Source organism: Diabrotica undecimpunctata, chromosome 10 (genome assembly GCF_040954645.1).
Source record: "Diabrotica undecimpunctata isolate CICGRU chromosome 10, icDiaUnde3, whole genome shotgun sequence".
Taxonomy (NCBI): domain Eukaryota; kingdom Metazoa; phylum Arthropoda; class Insecta; order Coleoptera; family Chrysomelidae; genus Diabrotica; species Diabrotica undecimpunctata.
Window position 1 is genome coordinate 8,854,138 of NC_092812.1, and position 26,840 is coordinate 8,880,977.

The 26,840-nt window shown below is 35.4% G+C and overlaps 1 protein-coding gene across 1 annotated transcript in view; it reads right to left on the reverse strand.

Annotated features, from left to right (window-relative positions):
• Nucleotides 1-26,840, reverse strand: part of LOC140452327 (E3 ubiquitin-protein ligase ariadne-1-like) — a 64,609-nt gene that overhangs the window by 24,712 nt on the left and 13,057 nt on the right. Inside the window, exons 4-5 of the mRNA XM_072546514.1 lie at nucleotides 19,038-19,253; nucleotides 6,816-7,600 (exon numbers count right to left, since the gene is read on the reverse strand). Coding sequence (XP_072402615.1) covers nucleotides 6,816-7,600; nucleotides 19,038-19,253 — 1,001 coding nt within the window. The remainder of the gene's footprint in view (nucleotides 1-6,815; nucleotides 7,601-19,037; nucleotides 19,254-26,840) is intronic.

The following is a 26,840-nucleotide window of genomic DNA, read 5'->3' on the forward strand; positions in this document are numbered from 1 at the left end:
AACTAAAGATAGAGCAGACTTTCTCTATTTATTACAAACATTTAATATATTGCCATCAGTTTCTGAATATACTCGCATATGTAGAGCTACAAAGACGTGCATTGATAACATTTTTACAAACTACAACTTTATGTAGCAGAAGTATTAGATACTCATATTTCTGATCATCTTGGTCAAAAAATAACTTTTAGTATTAATGTAAACAAAAAAGAAAATATAAAAATTAGGAAAAGAATTTTTGATTCCCACAGTAAAGAAAATTTTAGGCAAAAGCTGCAAGATGAAGACTGGAAGCAGCTTTGTTCAGTACCAAATTGGGATATAGAAAAGCAATGGGTTGTATTTATGAAAATCATTTCTTTGTTATTTGACCAATGCTTTCCAGAAAAAAATATAAATAAACATAAAAAACGTATCAAATACTATCTATAATACAAATGAAATAAATCAATATAAAAGTCGCTTAGACCTTTTGCTAATATTAAGTAGAGTAGATGACCATTACAAAGATGGGTACAAACAAACAAAACGTCAGTATAATAAAATGCTTGTGGATTCACGAAAAATGCAGTATGGGCAAGAAATATATAATAGTCAAAATAAGTCAAAAAATCTATAGAAAATCGTTAAAGAAATCACACAGGTAAATTCTATCGATGATAATGTAGCAATACTAGGAGATCCAGTCATGGTAAGTAATAATTTTAATGAATATTTTTTAAATGCTGCTACACATCTTTTAGAACATATACCAAAAATAGAATTCAGCACCAAAATACAGTTTAACAAAACATTTTTTCTAACGCCAGTAACTATAAATGAAGTAATTGAATTAATTAGAAAATTGAAAAATAATATACCATTATGTCATATAATGAACAATACCTTCATAAATGGGATATTTCCCGACAACTTAAAAATAGCTGTAGTAAAACCAGTGTATAAAAAAGGTGATGCCACTTTACTAGAAAATTATCGTCCGATATGCCTCTTACCATCATTCTCTAAGGTTTTTGAAACAGTCATGTGTGTCAGGCTTCTCAATGTTTTCTATAGTGAGGAACTGTTATGCCATGCACAACATGGGTACCTTAAGGGAAAATCTATAGAGACTGCCATTTATGATTTTATAACAAAGATAAATGAGGGTTATGAAAACAAAGATATATCCATGGGCATGTTTTTAGATTTATCAAGGCATTTGATACTTTAAATCACAAAATACTAATGGAAAAGCTTTACAGGTATGGCATTAGAGGGCCAGGTTATAATTGGATAAAATCATACCTATCAAACAGAAAACAGAAAGTAAAATTTGAGTATGAGGGCAGAAATTGCTTCTCTGATGAAGGTCTCATTTCGGTGGGAATTCCTCAGGGAAGGATTATGGGTCCTCTTCTCTTTGTTTTTTATGTAAATGATTTAGCTTTAGACATTACAGATAACAATCAGAATACTCTTATTGTGGAATTTGCAGATGATACTAACATTTTAACTATAGGGTCATCCTTGAATAATTTATTGAATATCGCTAATAATAGATTAGATAAAGCCCAGAGATGGCTCAATATGAATAAAAAAACATACAGAAGTTAAAACACTTCACCATTGTATTTAGGTATATAAAATAAACATGTAGTTAAAACTTTTACAAGTGTCGTCAAAATTTATACAGTAGCAGCATAACGTTTTCGATCTAATCAGATCATCTTCAGTGCCTTATGTACTTGAAGCTAACAATGAAATTTGTTAATATGACATCCATATATGGGTTAATTCTTTCCAAACTTAAATTATACGTTGACTCTAGGTCGATGACAACGGATAAATTTAATACTTGAGGAACTACATGTCTCTCTGCTCGGTTTTTAACACGTGGTTCTTGTCAGTTAAGACGACACAGACCAACTACTACACAGACACGAGTTGGTCTGTGTCGTCTTAACCGACAAGAACCACGTGTTAAAAACCGAGCAGAGAGACATGTAGTTCCTTAAGTATTAAATTTATCCGTTGTCATCGACCTAGAGTCAACATATAATTTAAGTTTGGAAAGAATTAACCCATATATGGATGTCATATTAACAAATTTCATTGTTAGCTTCAAGTACATAAGGCACTGAAGATGATCTGATTAGATCGAAAACGTTATGCTGCTACTGTATAAATTTTGACGACACTTGTAAAAGTTTTAACTACATGTTTATTTTATATACCTAAATACAATGGTGAAGTGTTTTAACTTCTGTGTTTTTTTAAACGATGGTATACAGCCAACTACTGGGATTTTCCCATTAATTTTTTCAATATGAATAAACTAATACCGAACAGAGAAAAAACAAATTATTTCTGTTTCGTCACTAAAACAAATAATAGTACCTTACCAGAAACTGTCTCAATTCAATCGCAAATGGTTACTCTAAACCAAAGCACAAAATTTCTGGGGGTACATATTGACCAAAATTTAGATTATGGAGTGCATATAAATGAGATCTGTAACAGGTTAGCATCTATCTGCTACTCTTTCAGAATAACAGCAAATTATTTGGACAAAAAATAAACGAGTTGTATATTTTTCAAATTCTCATTCTGTAATGCGATTTGGAATAGTTTTTTGGGGGAAAGTGGTAACGCTGAACAGGTTTTTATATTACAAAAAAGAGCAATCAGAACTCTACTTAATTTGCAAGAAATGCAGAGATTCATGTAGAGGTAATTTCAAAAAGCTAAACATGCTAACAATGGCTGGAACAACAAACCCGAAGGCAGACATAAATTCTGATCATGAACCAGTTGTAGGTAATTTTAAAGTCAGAATGAAGAAGGTTACAAGTTAGTCGATTAAAAAGTATAATGTTAGAAAACTGAAAGATCCGGATGTTCGACTGAAGGTGAGTGAAAAACTCAATACAAAGGTGCTAAAATGCAGAAATGCAGGAACTATAGAGGAAAATCTGACCATCATACAAGAAACAGTGAGAGAAATTAAACCTGAAGAAAGACACAGAGAAACGGAAATTGTGGATGACCGATGAAATACTTGAACTTATGGATCAGAGAAAAAAAAACAAAGAAAATCTCCAAGAATATAAGAGAATACATACCATCGTCAGAAGAAAAATAAGAGAAGCCAAAAAGAAACAAAAAACAGAACAATGTCAAGAAATAGAGGAATATCAGAGTCGATATGATAACTTCAATGTTCATCGAAAGGTGAAAGAAATAGCTGGATAGTTCCGAAAACGCAACAGCGGAAAAATAACAGATGATGAATGCAATCTTGCCATAACCAAAGAAGATAAAAAGAAAGTATGGGAAGAATACTTGGAGAAACTTTTCTATGACCTTAGAACAATACAAGAGCACGCCATTGAAGAAATTTCAGGTCCCGAAATCCAGAAGAAATAACGGCAGCCGTCAGACAAATGAAGGATGGAAAGGCACCGGGACTTGATGAAATTCTTGCAGAACTGCTGAAGCTATTAGATGCAGAACAAATAAAAATAATAACTAAAATATTTAATGAAATATACAAGGCAGGAAAAATACCATTAGAGTGGCTCAAATCATAGTTCGTACCATTGCCCAAAAAACCAGGAGCAAAAGTGTGTGAAGACTAGAGGACCATAAGCCTAATGAGCCATCTGCTGAAGCTGTTTTTAAAAGTCATCCACAAAAGAATTTACCGGAAATACGAGGAACAAATTGCGCCCAATCAGTTTGGATTTGTGAACGCCGTTGGTACGAGGGAAGCTTTATTTAGCGTGCAGGTATTGTTTCAGAAATGTAGAGATGTCAGCTGTAATATTTTTGCTTGCCTCATTGACTACAAGAAGGCTTTCGATAGAGTCAGGCATGAACAAATGATGGAAGTGCTGAAGAGGACAGGGATTTACGGAAGAGACTTAAAAATAATAGCTAACCTGTATTGGAATCAATCAGCGGTGCTCCGAATAGATGGAGAATATACAGATCAGGTCAAAATCTTAAGGGGAGTGAGACAGGGGTGCATAATCACTGTTTCACCACTGATATTCAATCTGTACTCGGAGCACATTTTTAAAGAGGCTCTAAAAGATATTGGTGAAGGCATCTCAATAAATGGAGTCAAGCTCAACAACCTGGGGTATGCAGATGATACAATAGTGTTTTCCAATGCCATAGAAGGGCTACAAAACTTAATGAACAAAATAACGAAAACAAGTAGAGCATATGGACTGGATATAAACACCAGCAAAACCAAGCTAATGATCATCAGCAAGAAAAACATAACTGGAGCAAATCTGTATGTAAACCAAATGAGAATTGAACGTGTCACACAGTACAACTACTTAGGAACTATAATCAATGAGTCGTGGGACAATACCCAAGAGATTAAATGTCGCATCGGAAAGGCAAAAAGTGCATTCTTGACTATGAGCTCTGTGTTCAAGAGCCATGACCTCACCCTAGAAACAAAAATAAGGCTCCTTAAATGTAACGTATACTCAGTGCTTCTGTACGGAGTAGAAACGTGGACATTAAAGGCGGAAACTATCAAAACTTCAGGCTTTTCAGCTATGGTTATACAGAAGGATCCTGAAGATACCATGGACAGACAAAGTCACCAATGAAGAAGTACTGCGGAGGATGAACACAACCGCGGATTTGGTCAACATCGTGAAGGGCCGTAAGCTGCAGTACTTGGGACATATAATGAGAAATCAAGGCAGATACGAGCTACTCCAATGCATTTTGCAAGGTAAAATTGAAGGAAAAAGGGCCCCAGGACGAAGAAGAATATCCTGGCTTGCTAACCTGAGAGCATGGTATAGAAAGACCTCAACACATCTATTCCGTATAGCAACCAACAAAATCATAGCCAGAATGATCGCCAACGTTCGGAACGGACAGGCACCCTAAGAAGAATTTGAATTTTGGGAGATCATATTATTGGTCCTTTTTCATCGAATGAAATCTTAACGCAGTAAAATATGTTGAATTACCACGAAATCAAATTATTCCTACACTTTAACATCTTCAAATCAACGAAAATAAGATTTAACTTATAAACTTACCTAAGACAATATATAGTCGAACTTAGCTAGAAAATATCGGCCATGATAAAAGCGTTTTATAATAGATTTGGTTTTGTCTGGCACAAGGTAGTGGTTTATTTGAACATTTAATTCGGTAAGAATTTTATTTGATTTATGGTTCCTAATTTTTTTTAATTATTTTTAATTTAAGTAGTAGTTTTGGAATTAATTTTTATTTAAAATATGGTTTCAAATATATTATTTGGAAAATAATATTTTTGAGTTTTAACAAAACTCAATAAAAGCCAACAAAATCAATAAAATAACTTTATCAGATGAACAACAAGGATTCGGATCCGGAAGATCCTGCGTAGACGCCGTATTTGTACTAAGACAAATCACATAAAAGGCCATCGAGTACAATAAACCAGCATATCTATGTTTTATAGACCTGAGAAAGGCTTTCGATCGCATCCAAGTCGAAGACGTCTTACACTTACTGTACAAAACCATCGAAGACATCTACTTCCATAATCGAATACAGGCAAAGATAAATGAAAAACTAACACAGAATATACCAGTACAAAGCAGAGTCAGACAGGATGACTCGTTAAGCCCACTTCTCTTTAATATAATAATGGACGAAATAATACAAGCAGTACGTAAAGGCCATGGTTATAGAGTGGGAAAAAAACGCCGCATTAATCGCCGAGACAGAAGACGAGCTCCAAAGATTAACACACATCTTCAATACAACAGCCAAGAAATAAAATATGATAATATCAGCAGAAAAAACCAAATGTATGACAACATCTAAATACCCACTAGGATGTAAAATCGAAATTGATGGAAAAATAATAAAGCAGGAAGCAAGGTTTAGATATCTGCGAATAGACATAACTAATTATGAAGATGTTGAACAAGAAGTACGACAACAAAGCTTAAAAGCAAGTAAAGCGGAGGGACCTCTTAATGAAACAATTTGGAAGAACAAACACCTAAGACAAGACACAAAAACAAGAATCTATAAAGAAGCAATTAGACCTATATTACCTTGCACGGCGGAGACAAGACCTGACACATCTAAAACGAGACGACTACTAGAAACACAGAGATGAAAATACTTCGACGAATATCAGGGAAAAGTCTGCTGGATAGGGAGAGAAGCGAAAACATAAGAAGAGCATGCAATATAGAAGACATACATGGATGGGTGACAAAACGGAAACAGGAGTGGAATGAACACATTAATAGAATGGTAGAGGATAGGATAATACGAATAGCACGAGATAAGTCACCAAATGGACGAAGAAGTATTGGCAGACCAAAATAAAAGATGGAGGACCAATTTAGGAGGCTAATATTGAAGAAGAAACAGGCTTTAAAGCCTACATACAAGAAGAAAGAAGAAGAAGAAGAAGAGTTTTAATCTTAATTGAGTACATTCTCCTGTAAATGATAAGTCTATATAACTGGTATTAAAATTAATTTTACTCTTACAGAAACCTACAAAACGAATTCGTTTAGTAGCCCCGTCTACCAAACGAATGTGAGTTCATTGTAATTCAATGGTGTCATTTAAATCAATTCGCCCAAATTGGATTGTCTTAGCACATTTTTCAAATACTAAAAAAGACAATAGGATCAAATAAAAACAGTAAGGTTTTCAACAATACGAAACGTACGAAAAATATAAAACAAATATATAATAGGTATATAAAAAAATACGAAAAAAAAAATAAACAAAAAACAATCTAAATGTCATAAACAGATAAAATTGATTATAAAATGTATTACCTGTACTTGTCTTGAACCTTTTGTTTAATATCAGCAAGATTTTCAGACGTAATATCCCTCTCCAAATACTCCGACAATGTTTCGGTGGCACTCTCGAGGTCTTTTTGGTTATCTTCAAAAATCACAGACTGGTTATTCTTTTGTAAGTAGTAAGCAAATACGTAAGTGTACATTAACGTTTGTCTACACTGACACAATATATCTACAGCTTTTTTCAAAAATTGCACCTCTATCCAACTCATATTGTGTTGTTGCATTTCTTCCATTTTTTCTTTTACTGAAGCATACAACTTGTGTTCAAATTTCAAAGATGCCATATGATTCATATATCTATTGCAATAAAACAGGTAACGTTGAAGTGCTGATCGAGACTTCTCTTGTGCATCTCTCGCAGCCTTTGCTTCATCTTCATCATACCTATTACAGTTATACCAGGAACTCCCGTGGGGCTCCCAAGGTCCTAAACATACCCAACAGAAATCCGCTTTGCAGTTTTGATTTTTACAAACCATATGATTACAACCTCCATCCTTTTCTATTGTTACATTACACCTAGGACATTCTTTGGTGTTAGCCGCTATCCAGTTACTAGTTTCTGAGTCGTCGTCACATTTCTTTATCCATTTTTTTAAAAGATGGCATTTTACAGGATCATGCCAATTTTCTCCACAAGCAAAACAAAATGTATGACTACATTTACAAGTTACCCTATGGGGCTCCACATACTGAACCTTTATTGCATTGCTACAGTCTGGAGATGGACACCATCTCAATAATCGATTGCACTAAAAAATAATGTATATATTAATAATAGCAAAATCTTTATACAAACAAATATATGTATGTTATATGCTGACGATATGCCAAAATGACAGACTATCAGTGATTTTTTTGTTGCCAATCAAAAGAATGTTACAATTTGAAATAACGAATCATAAAAAATAAAAAAAAAAATCCTTTCGGGTTTTTCAAAAATTGTAGTATTACTAGTGATACTTTGGGTCTGGACTGACAATAAAAAAATTAATATTCACTATCACTTTTATTGATTAAATTTAGTAAAACAATTTCTATTGACACTACAACATAAAAAACCTTGCACCGGGCACATTTGTCAAACATCAGGTTGTGGCATCCAGGATACCTGCATTTTGATCTTGATTTTTGGCTTTCATTAACGAATTCTGGGAGGTGTTTAGCTTCCTTTGACCATAAGCGTTTATCAGGGATTGGTGCAGTCTTTCTTCTTTTTCTGGTTACATTTTCATTTTCATCGTCACTTTCGTCGGATGTGGGTTCACTTCTGTTCTTGGAGTACAAGAGCTACCTAGCAAGCGAAAACTTAAATGACAGGTAATCTTGAATATGTTTTTTGGGAGTTTCTGCAGCTAAACAATCTTTCTTGTATTGTAGCCAACTAGCTGCAGCACAAAAATCAATAAAGGCGTAAAAAAGATCTACTCGCGCTCCCCGATGACTACTCGCTGGCCCTTACCATCCCGGCCAGTATCAAAGACGCACCAGGGTTGGCATCCGTCTTTCGAAGGAAGTTTGGTCGAGTTGCAGAACTTCAATGCCAAGTGCCAGCTCCCGGTAAAACCTTGAAACTCCAAGATGCATCACGTTACCTTTTCTACCTGGTAACAAAAGACACTGCCCGTGACCAACCTACCTACCGAGATGTATGGGAAGCCTTACTTCAATTGAGAGAGCACGTACTAGAGTCCGACGTGCAAAAGTTAGCCATGCCAAAGTTGGAGTGCCGCCAATTAGATTGGAGGGTTATCCGAAATATGGTGGAGGAGATCTTCAAAGACACCGAAGTCCAGGTGTTAGTCTGTTGCAATCCGCATAGTTACTGGTGCGGAGAGAAAACCGTCCCTTGTCATTTTTATACAACTGGAAGTTGTAAAAGAGGGTCCAGTTGCCGATACCAGCATGCAGTTCCGGTTCCAGTCCCGACAAGGTTCCAGGAGGAACCATCTTTTAAGAGGGGGGCAATGTTACGATAAATATCCTGGCCTAAAAATAACTGTAAAATATATTATGACTAATTCTGTTCTGTTGTAGATTTTACGAGAGCCTTCGATTAGCCGGCAGAAATTTACCTGAAATGATGAGTCATGGGCCACGACCAGTTGAAAAACTAGTTTCAGCTGTTGACCTGCTTCTAATTTATTCTATGGCGTTCCCGTTATGTTCGAGTCTGCTATAGGGAATTCCGGAACTAACGGAGGTTTATATAAAGGAAAAATTTTATATGGAGAAGTCAGTTAATAAAGAAGATTCGCGCCCGCGATATTTATTGTTACGCTCGCTTTTAAATAAATTATGTATTTTTAGTGATAAATAAATTAATATAAGTTATTGTGCTTTTTAATAAATTTAGATAAGAACCTTTTGATAAAGACATTATAAATTAAAGACATAACAATTAATAAATTCACAACATTGGTGTCGGAACAGTGGAATACTTAAGATAAATTTGAATATAAAATAAATTGTGAAAATGGCTACGATTTATGAGCTCACAGTGACGAATTTAAGAAGACATCTCGAAGACAGAGAATTAGCTTCTACCGGAAAAAAGGCTGAGTTAGTCCAACGACTAAAGAACGCTTTGCTAGAAGAAGGTCTAGATCCAGAGACTTATATATTTGAAGATGCTGTCCTCTCGTCGATTTCGAAAGTTTCTTCTGATGTAGCCAAAGTTTCTGGTGACATCGCATCATTAGAGAACAAAGTTTCTGGCGATATTTCGAAAGTTTCCGGCGACATCGCTTCTTTGGAAGACAAAGTTTCTAACGAGATTTCTTCGCTGGAAAGCAAAGTCTCTGCTAATATCTCTTTGGAAATCTCTAAAGTAACTTCTGAGATGTCTGCCCTCGACGATAGAATATCTTCGTTAAAAAACCATGTTGCTGCCGATATGTCGGCCTTCGAAGAAAAGATTAAAGAGATGGAAAGGAAGATGGAGGAAACAGGGACAACAGAGAGAGGAAACAATCCAATTACAGTGGAGACAAAAGAAGAAGAGACGAAATGTAAGTTGGAAACACGGCCGGAATTTGAAGGAAGTGGAGGTTCTGTCCATGTGAAAGTCCCAACTTTCGATGGAAAATCGTCATGGAACAACTACATGAAACAGTTCGAATCAGCCGCAAGAGCAAATGGATGGTCTGAAAAAGAAAAGGCGGTAAACCTGACTATCGCTCTTCGAGGAGATGCCTTAGATGTGCTTCAGACCATAGCCGTAGAGGAGACCGATGATTTCGAACAACTGAAGAAGAGGTTAAATATGCGATATGGCCACGAACATTTGGAGCATGTATATCAGTCGCAGCTTAAAAATCGTAGACAGAAGAAAGATGAGGCTCTTCAAGAATATGAGGTAGATATTGCCAGATTAGTACGATATGCTTATCCAACAGCTCCCGAAGACATGATGGAAAAATTGGCCGTTCAAACGTTTATTGATGGTCTTCGTGATCATGAAATGCAGAGAACACTACGATTAGCTCGTCACAAGACGCTGATTGATGTCCTATCCGCCGCCCTCGAATACGAGTCAGCTACGCAGGCCTCTGGCGGGTACAGTAAAGTTAGGACTGTAAAAGAGGAAGGAGATGAAGATAAACTTGACCAGCTCTTTAATTTGATGAAAAGCATGACATGCAAGAAAAAGAAGACCATAAAATCAAGAAACTCACCATCAGGAAAACCAGAACGAGTCAACCTTAGGGGGGCAGCTTCGACCCGGAACTCTTCCAAAGACCCTCTTATACTAATAGCTTCTTTGAAATGTCGTGAAGATAGTGTATATGTAGATGGAGACATAAATGGTAAAAAGCATACGTTGTTGGTGGATACCGGAGCGACCAGAACCATTATACGCCCGACAGTTATAAACAGCCGAAAGAAACTGTTACCAACGAGGTTGCGACTTCGGACCGCTACAGGTGAAAATGCCAACATTCATGGAGAAATCCAGGTACAATTGGGAATTGGAGCAGAAAAGTTCGTCCATACTGTTATAGTTGCTGACATCGAAGAGGATGTTATATTAGGAATGGACGTAATGAATATGCATGGATTCCAATTGGATTTTAAGAATAAGGTAATCAAAGTTGGCAACGAGGAGGTATTTCTCCATCCACATAATGACAACACTGTGCAAGCAGCCATTACAGAAGATACAGTCGTGCCTGCGAGAAGCGAAACGATCATAGTAGCGCGGCTACAGGGAATGGTGGACGAAGGGAGACCTGTTATGATGGAGCCTTGGAACCACGACGATGAGGTTGGCCGTGGAATCATAATTGGAAAAGAATTGGTGACTTCGGCTAAGGAAATTCCTGTGAGACTTATCAATGTCAACGACTACCCAGTGACCATAAAGAAAGAGACAAAAGTAGGAACTTGTGTACCTGTGACATCCATAATCCGTCAGGCGACAACATCTGATAATTCCAACGACAAATTCGACCAAATGGTTGCAGTTGCAGGACAGTCTCTAAATCAGATGGAGAAAAGGAAATTAAGGGAATTTCTTCGGCAGTATCGTGATATTTTCGTACCGAAAGGAGGAAAGACGGGAAGAACTACGGTTGTTAAGCATAAAATCGATACTGGTAATGCTAAGCCAATTCGTCAAACAGCTCGACGATTACCACAGGCGAAAAGAGAGGAAGCTGAAACGATTGTTCAGGAAATGAAGAAAGACGGGGTGATAGAACCTTCTACGAGCCCATGGGTCTCTCCGGTGGTCCTGGTTAAGAAGAAAGACGGAACGACGAGGTTCTGTGTGGATTACCGTTTGCTGAACAACGTTACCAAGAAAGATAGTTATCCTCTGCCTCGGATCGATGACACATTCGACACATTGGCTGGAAGTAAATTGTTTTCTACTTTGGATTTGAAGTCTGGATACTGGCAGGTAGAAATGGACCCAGTAGATAAAGAAAAGACAGCCTTCACCACAGGATCTGGATTGTGGCAATTCAACGTTATGCCATTTGGACTCTGTAATGCTCCTGCGACATTTGAGAGGCTTATGGAAAATGTGTTGAGAGGGTTATCTTGGAAAACATGCCTGGTTTATTTAGATGACATAATCGTATTGGGGGAGACATTCGAAGATCATTTGAGGAATTTAGAAAACGTTTTTAATCGACTTAAAGCTGCCCAATTGATGCTAAACCCCGAGAAGTGCCAGCTATTTCAAGGTAAAGTCAATTTTCTATGTCATATAGTCAGTAAAGAAGGAGTGGCCGTGGATAAGGGAAAAATCGATTCCATTAAGGAATGGCCAAAACCAACTGACAAACATCAAGTGAGAAGTTTTCTTGGACTATGTACTTACTACCGGAGGTTTATTAAGAAGTTTGCAGATATCGCTAAGCCATTAACGCGACTTACAGAGGAAGCAAGAGAATACCGCTGGGATACAGACTGCCAAAATGCCTTTGAGACCTTAAAAAAACATCTAATAACAGCACCAATTTTAGGGTATCCACTGCCAGAAGGAGAGTTCATCTTAGATACGGATGCAAGTAATGTGGGAATTGGAGGAGTGCTGTCTCAGATTCAAGGAGGACAGGAACGAGTCCTCGGATATTGAGTGCTGTCTCAGATTCAAGGAGGACAGGAACGAGTCCTCGGATATTTTAGTAAAGTTCTTTCAAAACCTGAGCGGAATTATTGCGTCACGAGAAGAGAACTTCTAGCAGTAGTTAAATCAGTAGAGCACTTCTATCAATACCTCTATGGCAGAAAGTTTCTAATCCGAACCGACCATGCCGCCCTTAAGTGGTTGATGCAGTTTAAGAATCCAGAGGGTCAGATAGCCAGGTGGATCGAACGACTCCAAGAATACGATTTTAAGATTGAGCACCGGGCCGGAGTTAGCCATAGAAACGCTGATTCTCTTTCCAGAAGGCCATGCCCAGCAGAGTGTTCCCACTGCAACAAAACGGAATCCAAGGAAGCAGCAGTGCTAAGAACGACGATTGTCAACGACGACTGGACGCCTACTAAGATAAGGGAAGAACAAGAGAGAGATCCAGTTATACAGAAAATCCGAAAATGGAAAGAGGAAAACCGTCGACCACCTTGGCAGGAAATATCAAACCTATGCTCAGTAGTTAAGACGTATTGGGCCCAGTGGGACTCATTTATCATCGAAGATGGCTTGCTCAAACGAGTCCTGAAAAATGATGACGGTTCAGAGAAGAGAAGACAGTTGGTGATCCCAAAGAGCAGAATAGCCGAAGTACTTCGTCAGTTACACGACAGTCCATCGGGAGGGCATTTTGGTGTAAAGAAAACCCTTCAGCGAATTCGGGAACGGTTTTATTGGATGAACAGTTCCGACGACGTAAAAGACTGGTGTAAGAAATGTACTATTTGTGCTACGAGTAACGGGCCTTACCGAAAAAGGAGAGCTCCTATGAGACAATATAATGTTGGAAGCCCGTTTGAAAGAATAGCTTTGGATATCGCTGGGCCATTTCCAGAAAGTGAAAATGGAGGCAAGTACGTGTTGGTAGTAATGGATTACTTTACTAAGTGGGTCGAGATTTACGCACTTCCAGACCAGAAGGCCGCCACCGTTGCAGATAAGTTGATCCAAGAATATATCAGCCGATTTGGAGTGCCTTTGGAGATACATAGTGACCAAGGCAGGAACTTCGAAAGCGATCTATTCCAAGGAATATGTGATAGACTAGGCATGAAGAAAACAAGAACTACAGCATATCATCCGCAATCTGATGGTATGGTAGAACGGATGAATAGGACAGTCGGCAAGTATTTGACAAAGATGGTGTCCGATCATCAGCGAGACTGGGACCAATACCTTCCGTTCTTCACAATGGCCTACAGATCTGCTGTTAACGAATCAACAGGCCAGACACCAGCCAGAGTCCTATTCGGACGCGAAATGCGACTACCTTGTGATCTAGAATTTGGGTGTCGACCTGGAGAAGATGTAGCAGGTGAAGATTATGTGACCGAATTACGAAGAAGAATGGACGATGTGCATGAGTTGGTCCGTTCCCACCTTCAGATCGCTAGCGACCGAATGAAGAAACGGTACGATACACAAGCCGAAAAGGGTTGCTTTAAGAAGAACGACAAGGTCTGGCTCTACAATCCCAAGAAGCGAAAAGGTTGTTCTCCCAAATTGCAGCAGTTTTGGGAAGGCCTATACCTAATTATGGAGAAGATCAACGATGTCATCTACCGAATAAGCAAGATTCCGAGGGGAAAGCCGATGATAGTACACCATAACCGGCTGGCGTCTTTCGAAGGTGACCACGACGTAGATGAAGAAGTGGAAGTAAACCAAGTCCAAGACGTGTCTGACCTCACGTTTGAGGAATTCATGGGTGCCTATGGAGATACCGGTAAAGCAAGACATGGTGTTACCACTGAAGAAAAGCAAGATCTACTCGCGCTCCCCGATGACTACTCGCTGGCCCTTACCATCCCGGCCAGTATCAAAGACGCACCAGGGTTGGCATCCGTCTTTCGAAGGAAGTTTGGTCGAGTTGCAGAACTTCAATGCCAAGTGCCAGCTCCCGGTAAAACCTTGAAACTCCAAGATGCATCACGTTACCTTTTCTACCTGGTAACAAAAGACACTGCCCGTGACCAACCTACCTACCGAGATGTATGGGAAGCCTTACTTCAATTGAGAGAGCACGTACTAGAGTCCGACGTGCAAAAGTTAGCCATGCCAAAGTTGGAGTGCCGCCAATTAGATTGGAGGGTTATCCGAAATATGGTGGAGGAGATCTTCAAAGACACCGAAGTCCAGGTGTTAGTCTGTTGCAATCCGCATAGTTACTGGTGCGGAGAGAAAACCGTCCCTTGTCATTTTTATACAACTGGAAGTTGTAAAAGAGGGTCCAGTTGCCGATACCAGCATGCAGTTCCGGTTCCAGTCCCGACAAGGTTCCAGGAGGAACCATCTTTTAAGAGGGGGGCAATGTTACGATAAATATCCTGGCCTAAAAATAACTGTAAAATATATTATGACTAATTCTGTTCTGTTGTAGATTTTACGAGAGCCTTCGATTAGCCGGCAGAAATTTACCTGAAATGATGAGTCATGGGCCACGACCAGTTGAAAAACTAGTTTCAGCTGTTGACCTGCTTCTAATTTATTCTATGGCGTTCCCGTTATGTTCGAGTCTGCTATAGGGAATTCCGGAACTAACGGAGGTTTATATAAAGGAAAAATTTTATATGGAGAAGTCAGTTAATAAAGAAGATTCGCGCCCGCGATATTTATTGTTACGCTCGCTTTTAAATAAATTATGTATTTTTAGTGATAAATAAATTAATATAAGTTATTGTGCTTTTTAATAAATTTAGATAAGAACCTTTTGATAAAGACATTATAAATTAAAGACATAACAATTAATAAATTCACAACAGTACCCTGGTATCCATTTGCCAAAACATTCCGATTCGTGGTAAATTATAAATACCAATATGCAAGCAGCATGCAATAAACGTTTTTAATTCTTCTGCAGAAGTCTCCAAAGATTTTCCAGTTTTTTTTACTTCCTTCATATTTGTGTACAACGCCATGGATTAAAAAAAATTGTTGTCGATGTATTTATTGAAGTAGTCAATAGGTCTTGGAATATTTTCGGGATTCAAGAGATCTCGCACAGAGGGTTATATATCAATTTTCTACGCATAGCAGATGCTTAACACGGGCGATACTTACGGGCAGAATAACCGTAGTATTATATATGATACCTGGGGTCCGAGGAGGTTAACAGACAAACTTGCAAAAAGCAATTCATGTCACAAATAAACACTGAAAATAGAGCAACTTAGCAGCAAATAAGAATATAACTATACAATAGTAATAGAAGTGAAGAGCATATTATACCAATTAGAAATGTTGAAATTATTTTATACTAAAATATGAGAGATTGCAATAAAACCGAAAATCAAATTGGGTCATTGGGTCTCTGAATGTAAAAAGAACTATGGGAAATACGGATTTTTTTTTATTTATTTAAAATTAATGTGCTCGGCTACTAAGGCCACTTACACAAGGACGATTATAAAGCAAAAAATATTACAATATGGTGGAGTTTATTTGGTCAGCATTACTTAGGATATCTTGTATATTAGGCTTGAGGTGATGAAGTTGTCTTCTGGCAGAATATTGATGGCATTCAGTGAGTGTGTGATTGGCAGCTGTGTGTCAGTTATGATTGGCAGCTTTGACAAGTAGGTCGGTTGCTGGATGACATCAGGTAACCATGTGTTAATTTTGTATGTCTGATCCGAAGTCTCCTTGCCACGAGAAAATCTCGTCTGGACAGACTTGTAGTAGCAAAAATAGGAGGACTGTCTATTGAATGTTGTATTTGATGTAAAGCTGAGCAGTTGGTGTCCCAGTATTGTTGCCATTGGGTTCTTGTTCTTCTTTTAATGCGAGATTTTAAGTCCTTACTAATTTGGATGTTAACTGTTAACAGTGGGATGAGAAGATATTGAGGCAAGCTTTGCGTAGTGGTCTGCAAGTTCATTGCCTGTTATACCAATATGGGATGGTAACCAGATTAGAGTAACTGTTATATTTTGAGAAAAAATAAGTTGGTAATGGTCGTGGATCTTTTGGACGACAGGATTATCAGTGAATACATTTTGGATAGATTGGATGGAGGTTAGAGAGTCTGTGCATATAGCAACTTGTTTATTTGTTGGTGAAATGTATTTGATGGCTTGAAGTATACTGTATAATTCTCCAGTATGAACGCTGCAAAAGGAGGGGTAAGTGATGACGTGATAAGAGTATGTGACGTTTTAACAGAACAGCCTACTCCTGATCATTTTTTGAAGCATCAGTGTATAGTACTATATCGTATTTCTTTGAAAAGATAATTTCTTTAAAAATTTTTATAATCAGTTCCTTGGGAGTTGTAAATTTATCGTATTTTGTAAGTGATGTGTTACATTGAGGAATAACTATAGACCAAGGTGTATATGGGAATAGGTGAAGTGGAATTGTTTGTGATAGAGATGTCATCAAGTAACTGTGCCAAAATTAGTGGGATGTATTTTAATAATAGATGCATAAGGTAATTTAGAGAGGTCTTGCAGTATATTTGTGGATGATGCAAAAAGGGGATAGAGATACTGGGTTAGAGGTATTAGAAGAAATAGATACTACATAGGAGAGTAATAGTTGCTCCCGTCTCGGGAGAGTAGAATACAAATACGCAGAGTTGTGGTATGTATCGAATTTAAAAGATTAAGGTATGTCTTAGAAGCAGAGATTTTTATGTAAGAACCATAGTCCAGTTTGGAACGAATAAGAGATCAATATATCTTAAGAAGGGAATTTTCACCTGCACCTCAATGATAGTGCGAAAAAGATTTGTACGCTTCACCTTTTATTTCTAATATATGCTGCTTCCAGGTAAGTCGAGAATCAAACATTAAACCGAGTACTTTACATTCTCTGACAACGGGAAGATAAGCTTTGTCAATCATTATACTAGGAGAAGGGAAGGAAGGTCGTCTATTAAATTTTATTATTTTTGATTTTGTATATGATAACGATATGCCTATGGAGCTAGTTTTATTAACGAGAGTATCTACTGCGGATTGAATGAGCTTAGAAGTTGTAGAGACAGATCGTTCGTGGCAGTAAATTATTAGATCGTCTGCATACAGGACATGCCTAATGGGGGAAAGTATAATAGAGCATAAATCGCTCATTGCTAGATTAAAAAGAGTTGGGCTTAATACTGACCCTTGTGGTACCACATCGATTTGAGTGTGGACTGATGAAAAAATACCATTGACAGACACTCTAAACGATCGTGACGATAAAAATTTTGTATAAAATTGAATATATTGCCCTTAATATTATATAGGGTTAGTTTGTTCTGTCTTGGTTATATCGAAGATAAAACAAAGAATATCAATGGTAAGAAAAGAGAAAGGCGCCAAACAAAGTAAATGTTACATTTTGTAAATTGGTTTGAATAAGAGTGCTTTCTGGTGGGGGTATATCGGTGGGAAGAGATAAGGGGATAGCAGGTCGGGAAAGTTCAGTTTGAGTTACAGTGATTGGAGCATTGGTACAAGCGTCAGCAGTATGACCAGCTTATTTACATAAAAAACATTCTAAATTATCAGTAGACACAAATATTCTAATGGGTTGTTCTCGTAAGTTATTAAAAGAGGGATTTGAATTGAAAAGTTTTCATTATCAGGAATAACGTATGAGACTCTTCGGAAGCTCATTATGTGTGCATAATCATCAGTAAGTGAAACACATTTTACGAATGAAACAGGAGAGGCTATTTGTAATCCGATATCTTTTAGTGCTTTTTCGATTATCAGGTGCGGTATTGTGGGAGATACATTTGATATGAGAATACGTTTAGTAGGGGTAATAAGTCTTGGGATAGGAACAACTGCTGAGTTGATGGTGATACTTTGGTGGGCACTGAGAAGTTCGTTGACTACTGCAACGGAAGTTAAATAAATACAAATACGATTATTTGAAATTCGAAATGCAAAGGTGATATTTTTGGGGGTAACCATGTCACCTATGGCTTTTATATACTCAAAAAGAGAACAAAATTTGGAATAGCATGTAAAATAATAGCTTGATTTTTATGAGGAAACGAAGGAGGCGGAGGTTTAGTTAAAGTTGTAGCAACATAAGACTTGGTATTCATTGTTATGTTTTTTTGTGAAGTTATTTGAGGTCATTTCGTAAGCGGTTCTGATACCAAAACCACTACACGTAAATTTAATTAATGCAATAGACGTCAAAGTAGGACTCTGTGGATAAAGTAATTGAAAAATAACAGTTACCTGGTATAATGGTACACCACTGGATAATCAAATTGTTCAACTTCTATAGTTTACGATTCACAGTTTTTAAGAAAAAACTATAACACTAAATTGTTCGTAAATATCACATTATGCTTTTTATTTACACCCTAATTAGTAAAATTAGTAATCAAAAAAAACTGGTAGATAACAGAAGTATCTATCTAGGCAAACGATAAAACAATGTTTACTCGTTCGCTGTCTAATTAGGAATGAAAATATGGAATTGATTTTAGAAAAATACCAGAAATAGCATGGATTGACTTTCCATTTTTACTTTGCGTACGTTAGAGACATGCGCAATTGTAACTGTGTATCTATGTATCTAATTTTTAAACTTACCTCAACAAAACTGTTCGTGATAAGATGTTGGTATTTGAGTCTTACTTTAGAGTCTCTAACTAATCGCATTACACTAGCATCATCAACCAGGATATCACAACCATGAGCTGCACATGCTATTGTTTGTCCTACACCTTCTTCCATTATTTTAGTGGTCAAATATTCACACCAACAGTGGGTGCAAAATCTGTGGCCGCATTCAAGTCCGGTCATATGCTGAAAACAAAATGCGTTAAAACCATTTTGATAAAAGAATTTGTATAGAAGACACCAAGATTTTGTATATTATATTCTTCTTCTTCCTTCTTCTGAACCTTTTTAGTGCTACAGTCTCTGCAGCTTTACCTCTGACCAGTACGGCTGTTTTTAACGGGCAATCGTGCCCGTATTACGGATAATTTTGATATGCGCAGACAATATTATATAGTTACACATTTGTTTCTTCTAAATTACACACTAACGGGGTGTTGCAATAAATTACTAATGCTCTTAATATTTTTTTATGAGTTATACTAATATACATATTATACTAATATCAAGTTTGTAAGTAAAATTTCCGTAATGTAGTTTGAAATAAGATAATCTTAAGTTACACAAAAATAAATTATTGAGGTGAACGAATTTGTATACCTGGGAGCGCTCTTTAACACTGAAAATAATACTTTACTGAAATTCAATACTAATTCTGCAAAGCTTTATTAAAAGCTGAATTCCCCTGTTCCACAGTAATTATGTAACATACTTCAGTTGAATTATATCAAAGGTAAATCTGCAAAACACAGACATGCGGATGTATTATATTCGATAATCTTTTCGGATCGCAAGAATCTTTTACAATAACTTAGTAATTGCCTCTACAATGACACACTTCCATATTTACACAAATACACAAAACTTAATTGATAAATTTACAGAGTAGCAATTGGATTAGTAATCACATACGGTACTGAAACAACATGCTAGTAAGATAAGAGAGGGAAATATTAAGGATACTACAAAAAAGAATTCGAAAAATAAGTAATAGAGATGAAATTTAAATGGTGAGTTTGCGTGAAGCTCCGTTCTTATTCTTATGGTGCCCTATTCAATTAATGAATGTTGGTGATTACTTTTGTAACCGTTTCAAAAGTTTCAGAAAATTCATTATAATTTCGATTAATTTTTTTTTAATAAAATTGCTCCCGCTATCTATCTGCCGAGTACTTTTAATTACCTCAAGGACCCTACCGTGATTTCTAATATATCCGTTAGATGAGACCGTTCGTTAACTTGTCACTCGTATCGATTTCCAGCAAAGATCTTTCCTTTATCTCGTAGAACGTCAAGTCATTAAGACGTGATTCTGTTTAATTGGTCTTTAATAGAGACCCTTATCGGCGAGGCTAGAATATTGATAAAATATGTTTGTTTGGCCCGAGGTAAAATAAGTATGGATTTGTGACATGGTATTTTAATCCCAGCCCAGTATCTCTTCATCGTATGGTATAATGATAATAAATGGACTCATACACAATGGTTTCATTTCGTCAACTACTTAGAGAGTGAAAAGAAGTAAATCATATCTTTTTCTTCACAATTACCAGCTGTTGGATAATTCAGGTTGTACCAATTTTTATATTTTTTTTCTATTGAGCAAGCGAAGAATATTTACGAACTTAAAAAGAAACAGTGAAGTGCTTTACTATTATTTTAATTATAATAGATATTCTAAATAATAAATAACTGTATTTTTTAATGTGAACGAATTTCGAAATTTGGGATAAAATATAAATTCATTTTCTTAACTACTAATTCTTCTACTGCCATGATATAAATGTTTGTTTTCTTACGACATGATTTTAATTTTAGTTTTGTATAAACACTTCTCATGGTAATTGAATATTGTAAACACAAATTGGTATTTTAATATCTTTCTGGAATGACATAATTTTTTAACCTAGAATCTTTTAATGTTTTTGTTCATTACAAAGAAATAATAAAAGTATAGTTTTGTCGTAAAATTTTCTTTTATCTACTCGTTTTCCCTACGAGAATAAATCACAGGGATGGTGACCAATAATAATAAATTCCAATATATTATCTAATTGTATTTGTATTTGAAAAATAATTCACAGCTTCTATATGGTTGAAAGAACCACGGCCACTTTCTCCGAGATGAGCGACCTAGCCTTGAATATAAATTTGTATGCCAAGATGATTATGATATGCATCTATGCTACACTTTGGAATATTTTTCTCTATTCTCTGCTGTTCTTATTAGTTCTTCGTAATTTAAACCCGTGCACTTTCGTATATTTCAGATCAAAGAGAGTTTTTTTCTTCCGATTCCGCGTTTTTTTTCCTTTTTCAACTTTGCTGTTATTACGAGTTGGGGAAGGAAATATTTCTAATTTCTTAATAAGTGTTCAAGGTATGATGTTTTGCGGACTTTAATGGTGTGGAGTAGTTCTCTTTCTTTGCTTAAACTCTCGAGAACATGTCTATTTGTTATGTGATCAGTCCGGCGAAGTTTCAATATTCTCCTGTAAGTCCACATCTCAAATTACTCTTGTTCATGGTTGGAATTGTGAGCGTCCATGATACTGCTCCGTATAAAATAGTTGCCCAAACATAGCATTTAAGTAAACGTATAATGAGTTCTAATTTGATGTGTTAGTCGCATAGTAGTCATTTCATGTGTATGAATGCGCCTCTTGCTTGTTCTATTTTGCATTTAATTTTGAGTTTAGGGTCCAGTTGGTTGTTTATCCAGCAACCCATGTACATGGGACCATTCTTAGATCGAGGTCACCACTTTACTTTTATCACTGTTTATTTTCATGTTAAAAGCTGTTATAGTGTGGCAAAGGATACACAGAAATTTTAGAGATTAAAATTATTATAAAAAGAGAAGAAAAGAGTTGTTGTTCAATAACATATATCTGCAAAAAATTTTGTTTTGAAAAGTTCTTTTGATAATTTTAACTTATTTACATAGTTTTGAAGAAGTTTATTGATTCAAAAATAGGGAAAGCCCTAATACATACAAAATTAATCAATTTATAACATTCATATATGATAAAAATAACAATTACACTTAAAATATAGTATCTACACTTAAATTAATTAAAAAATATAAAACAATAATATTATAACATAAAACATGACAACAAAACAACTACCTAACTATTGGTGCTTTTAATATGGTCCATTAATTTGCTTTTAAACATTTGTATAGATGAACAACTTTTAACTGTTTGAGGAAGCTTATTAAAAAGATCACAACCCTTAAACAACAAAGAGTTTCTTGAAACCGTCCTTTCTGTTTTCACAATGTGTAAATTGCACTTACCTCGAGTAGGGTAATTGTGAATATCACAATTCCGCGTAATAAACTCACAAAAGTAAGCAGGGGCCAAATTATTTAGAATTTTATAAATGAACAACATTGTAAGGTAAAAGACCCTTTGTTGAACTAAAACCCACTGCAGCATGCTAAGCATTGTTGCTATAGGTGTATATCTGTTTCCACCAATAATGATTCTCATTCCACGATTTTGTAATTTTTGCAACTGGGCCGATTGATTTAAATTGAAGAGAAAAATAACTGACGAGCAAAAATCGAAATGAGGTTGAATAATCGCATTAAAAACTGTAATTTTAGTTGCAGTTGACAAATTTTTAGATATTCTTGAAAAAAAGTATAATTTTTTAGAAATCTTTTTTAATAGGTAATTAAAATGGTCATTAAAAGACAATAAATCATTCAATTTAAAACCAAGGTACTTAATTGTTGTAATGATTTCTATTTTGTCATTGTCAATTTGAAGATTAATAGTATTAATATCAATATTTGAGTATTTGTATTTCGTTGTTATTATCATAGCCTTTGTCTTTAACACATTTAACTTTAGTTTGTTGATCTTTAAATATTTGTTAACAGACTGCAATGCTGAGTTCATTTTAGATACAGCATTTTCTAAGTTTGAATCAAAACATGCAAGTAGGGTGTCATCTGCATACAAATTAAAGAAATCACATGTAACAAACAAGTTTATATCATTTAAATACAATATAAATAAAAGGGGTCCTAAGACACTACCTTGAGGTACCCCAATATTAACACTAATTGCAGAAGAAGTAATATCATCAATCCTCACTTGTTGCTTTCTATTCAATAAGTAATCTTTAAACCATTCAAGAACATTTCCTCCAATGCCTTCTAATTTAGTGAGAAGTATATTACGATCAATAGTTTCAAACGCTCTTTTTAAATCAAGGAATACTACTACTACATAATTATTATTGTCCAATTCAGACCTGAATTTACAAAGTGAAAGTTGCAGTGCAGTTTCACATGAATACTTTTTACGAAAACCTGACTGAGTATTCATTAAGATTTCATTTTTATCAATGTGATCCATGACTTGATCATATACTACCAATTCTAATAATTTCTCAATGGGAGGAAGTATATTTATAGGTCTAAATTCATCTGCCTTAATAGTATTATTAACTTTTGGTATTGGAACAACTGTACTGATTTTTAATAAATCTGGAATTTTTGATGATCTAAGAGAAGTATTTATAAAATTTAAGATAACGTGACCACAAGTTACAAAAAACTCTTTTAATATTTTGGAGTTTAGTATTTCATTAATGTTACTTCTATTATCTAACGACTTAACCATGACTGCCAAGTCGCTCAGTGACAGTAACCGAAATTCATGTATACAAGGATACAAATTCTGATTATCATAACTCCATAGTTCTTCAGAGTCGATAGTTTCAACAATTTGCTGAATACTAGAGACGAAATACTCACCAAACTGACGCACCATTTCAACTTTGTCACTCAGAATGCATAACTGATTCTGAACCATAAATTCAATGCGATAAGGGAATTTTTGACAATTATTGTTAATTAGGGTTTTTAGCGTTTTCCACATAAGTCTAGAGTCATTTTTATACCTATCGATTTTATCAAAATAATATTGTTCCTTTTTTGCTTTTAACATATTAACTACTACATTTCTTGCTCTTTTAAAATCCTCCCATTTGGCATTTCTATCATTTATGTTAGCAGTTTTAAAAGCTTTGTATAATTTGTCCCTAATTTTAATTTTACTATTAACTTCGTTATCAAACCATGGTATGTTACTTTTGATCTGACATGTTTGAATAGGTGCTATTTTATTTATGACAGACTGACTGTTTGATAAAATTTCATTGTAAATGGTATTGACATCAGTACAATCTAAATCCCAATCACAAGAAAGTAAATTCATTTGGATTTGATATATTTTTTCCTCGTTCAGACATCTGTAACGTTTACTAGATACATTAAAATTTTGAAAGCTATAACTAAAACCCGATGACCGATATTATAGAATGATCACTCAACTTGGGAGTTGAATGAACAAAACAACTAACCAGATCATTATTAACAAGAACATAATCAATTAAGGTTTCACTAAAATTCGTAATTCTAGTAGGTTCTGTTACTAACTGCTTAATGCCACATTGTAAAAACATTGCTTTAATTTTCTGAGTGTAGAAGCTAGTACTTAAAAAATCCAAATTAAAATCACCAATTAAAATACAATTGACATTACTTTTAAATAATTCATCAAAAATATGCTCTAAGTTATCTAAAAATACTGCATCAGAACTAGAAGGTGAATGATACATGCCACCCAAAACAATCTTGTAAGAACCAATATCTACTTTAATAAATTTACACCAAAAATTATCTTCTTTAACAAAAGTTTTAGCGGCAGTACACTTAAGGTTATCCTGAACATATAGTACAACACCCCCTGTAGATCGTTTAGATGAATTGCAGCGTATCACCTTATACCCACACAAAGCAATTTCAGAATCTTCAATTTCACTCGTGACTCGAGCTTCGCTAACGACTATTATTTTAGGACAATAACACAGCAGACTTAACTTGATTTGATCCATTTTGTTTAACAAGCTCTGTGCATTTAAATATAAAACATCAATATTAAATAATGTACTAGGGCTACTTACTAGTTTTTTTGAGATAACATTACGTCTTTTTTCACTATTGTAGGCTTATTATTAATGAATTTGATTGTTTTAGAATTATCACCTGTCTTAACCATATCATCTAATTGTAATTTGATTTTCTTGAAATACTCTTGCTGGGCTTTTGTTTGATCAAGGGAAATTCTGACATCGAGCACTTTAATTAATCTTTTATTTTTGACAACAGTTTTAGCATCTTCAGCTGTATTCAATACTACTTTAATGGGTCTCGTTCTGTTAGCAAATTTTCCCAATCTAAATAGTTTAATATTATTTTTGTTAATATTAAAATCAGTCAAAATATTTAGTACCGCTTGTTTGTCCTCTGCATTACGATCCGATTGATTATTTTTAACAGATTCATTAACATTAAATATAATTATATTGGAAGCCCTATTCTGCCTCTCCAGCATTTCGGAAATAATATCCTCCATATCTGGTGCAACAGATGCGACATTTTCCTTATGTAGAATTTTATTTATACTTTCCTTAAGCTCACTCTCTTCTTTTAACAGAGCTGGTACCTTCTGAAATCCCACTTCACACTGTTCACAGAAAAACTTTAGTTTACGTTTCGTTTTCAACTGCATGCATTTAACTTCAGATGCTGTTAGATTTCCACATTCCATACAAAGCACAGTTCTGCATCCATCACAAGCAAAAACTTGATTTAAGTCAAGTTGGTTTTTATACTCGGCGCATGTATCCATTTTATTTATTAAAATATAGAACAAATATAGAAAACTTCCTGGACTATAATAAAGATTGACACACGTGCGATTTGAAATTAGTTCAATGCCAAAAAGTGTTATTAGGAAAGTATATAGGTAAAGTAGATATTTACTATTGCGCGACCTTGTATAAACAACGCAAAATTTAAATCTAAAAAAGAAGGTAGACAGAATTCAATTAGTTGGCCTCGCTGACACAGTTATAATGTAGTAGCGATCTGATCTGGTCAATTGTATATTGTTAAGTTACATAATAAATTAAAAAGTACAATCCATCTTTCTTTTGGAAAAAGTAAGCATAGAGAACCAATCGGACATGTAGTGAGAGAACAACACTACATTACGGCGATCCTGCTATCTTAACACTACGATAGTAAGATTGAGTCTGTCGATAAGCCTGGTCTACATCCAAGTATATAGCCTTCTTGGTGGTAACTTAAAGTATGTATTTGAGGCTACCATTTCGTTATGCTGATAGAACTCGACCAACAATATCACCCCTGGCATTTCTATCTCCCAGACCATATTATCCCACTACAAATGTACTACATATGAGGTACCGTTGGAGGCTGAAAACTGGTTTTAAGTCAATAAACTAATGCACACCAATATAAGACCCAAGAGAACTTTTTTCAATGTGTGGTAACGGAGACTTTGTAAATTCTTCTGTTATGAAATTTTTGAGAGTGTATCTTGATTCAAATCAGAAATGGGATGTTCATTAGGGTGGAGCTCAAATTTATTTTTTCGAATTTCATTTTCGCGGGGTGCAGAATTGATGCTCTTTCCATTTTCGAATGAAAAACTTAGACGACATTTGTTCGTATTTTCAGTCTGAAAAGTGCACCATCATGATTAAAATTTTGTAATTTTCTAAAAAAAAAACTTTCACCTATGCGGGGTATAGGATAGCTGCTTTCAGTTTCAGCTTTTCAAGAAAAAATTCAACAAAAGTCAACAATACTGTTTTTTATTCATTCATTTCAGCTATTGGGACTACAATATGAAGAAAAAAAGAAAAAATGTTGTTGTCTAGATG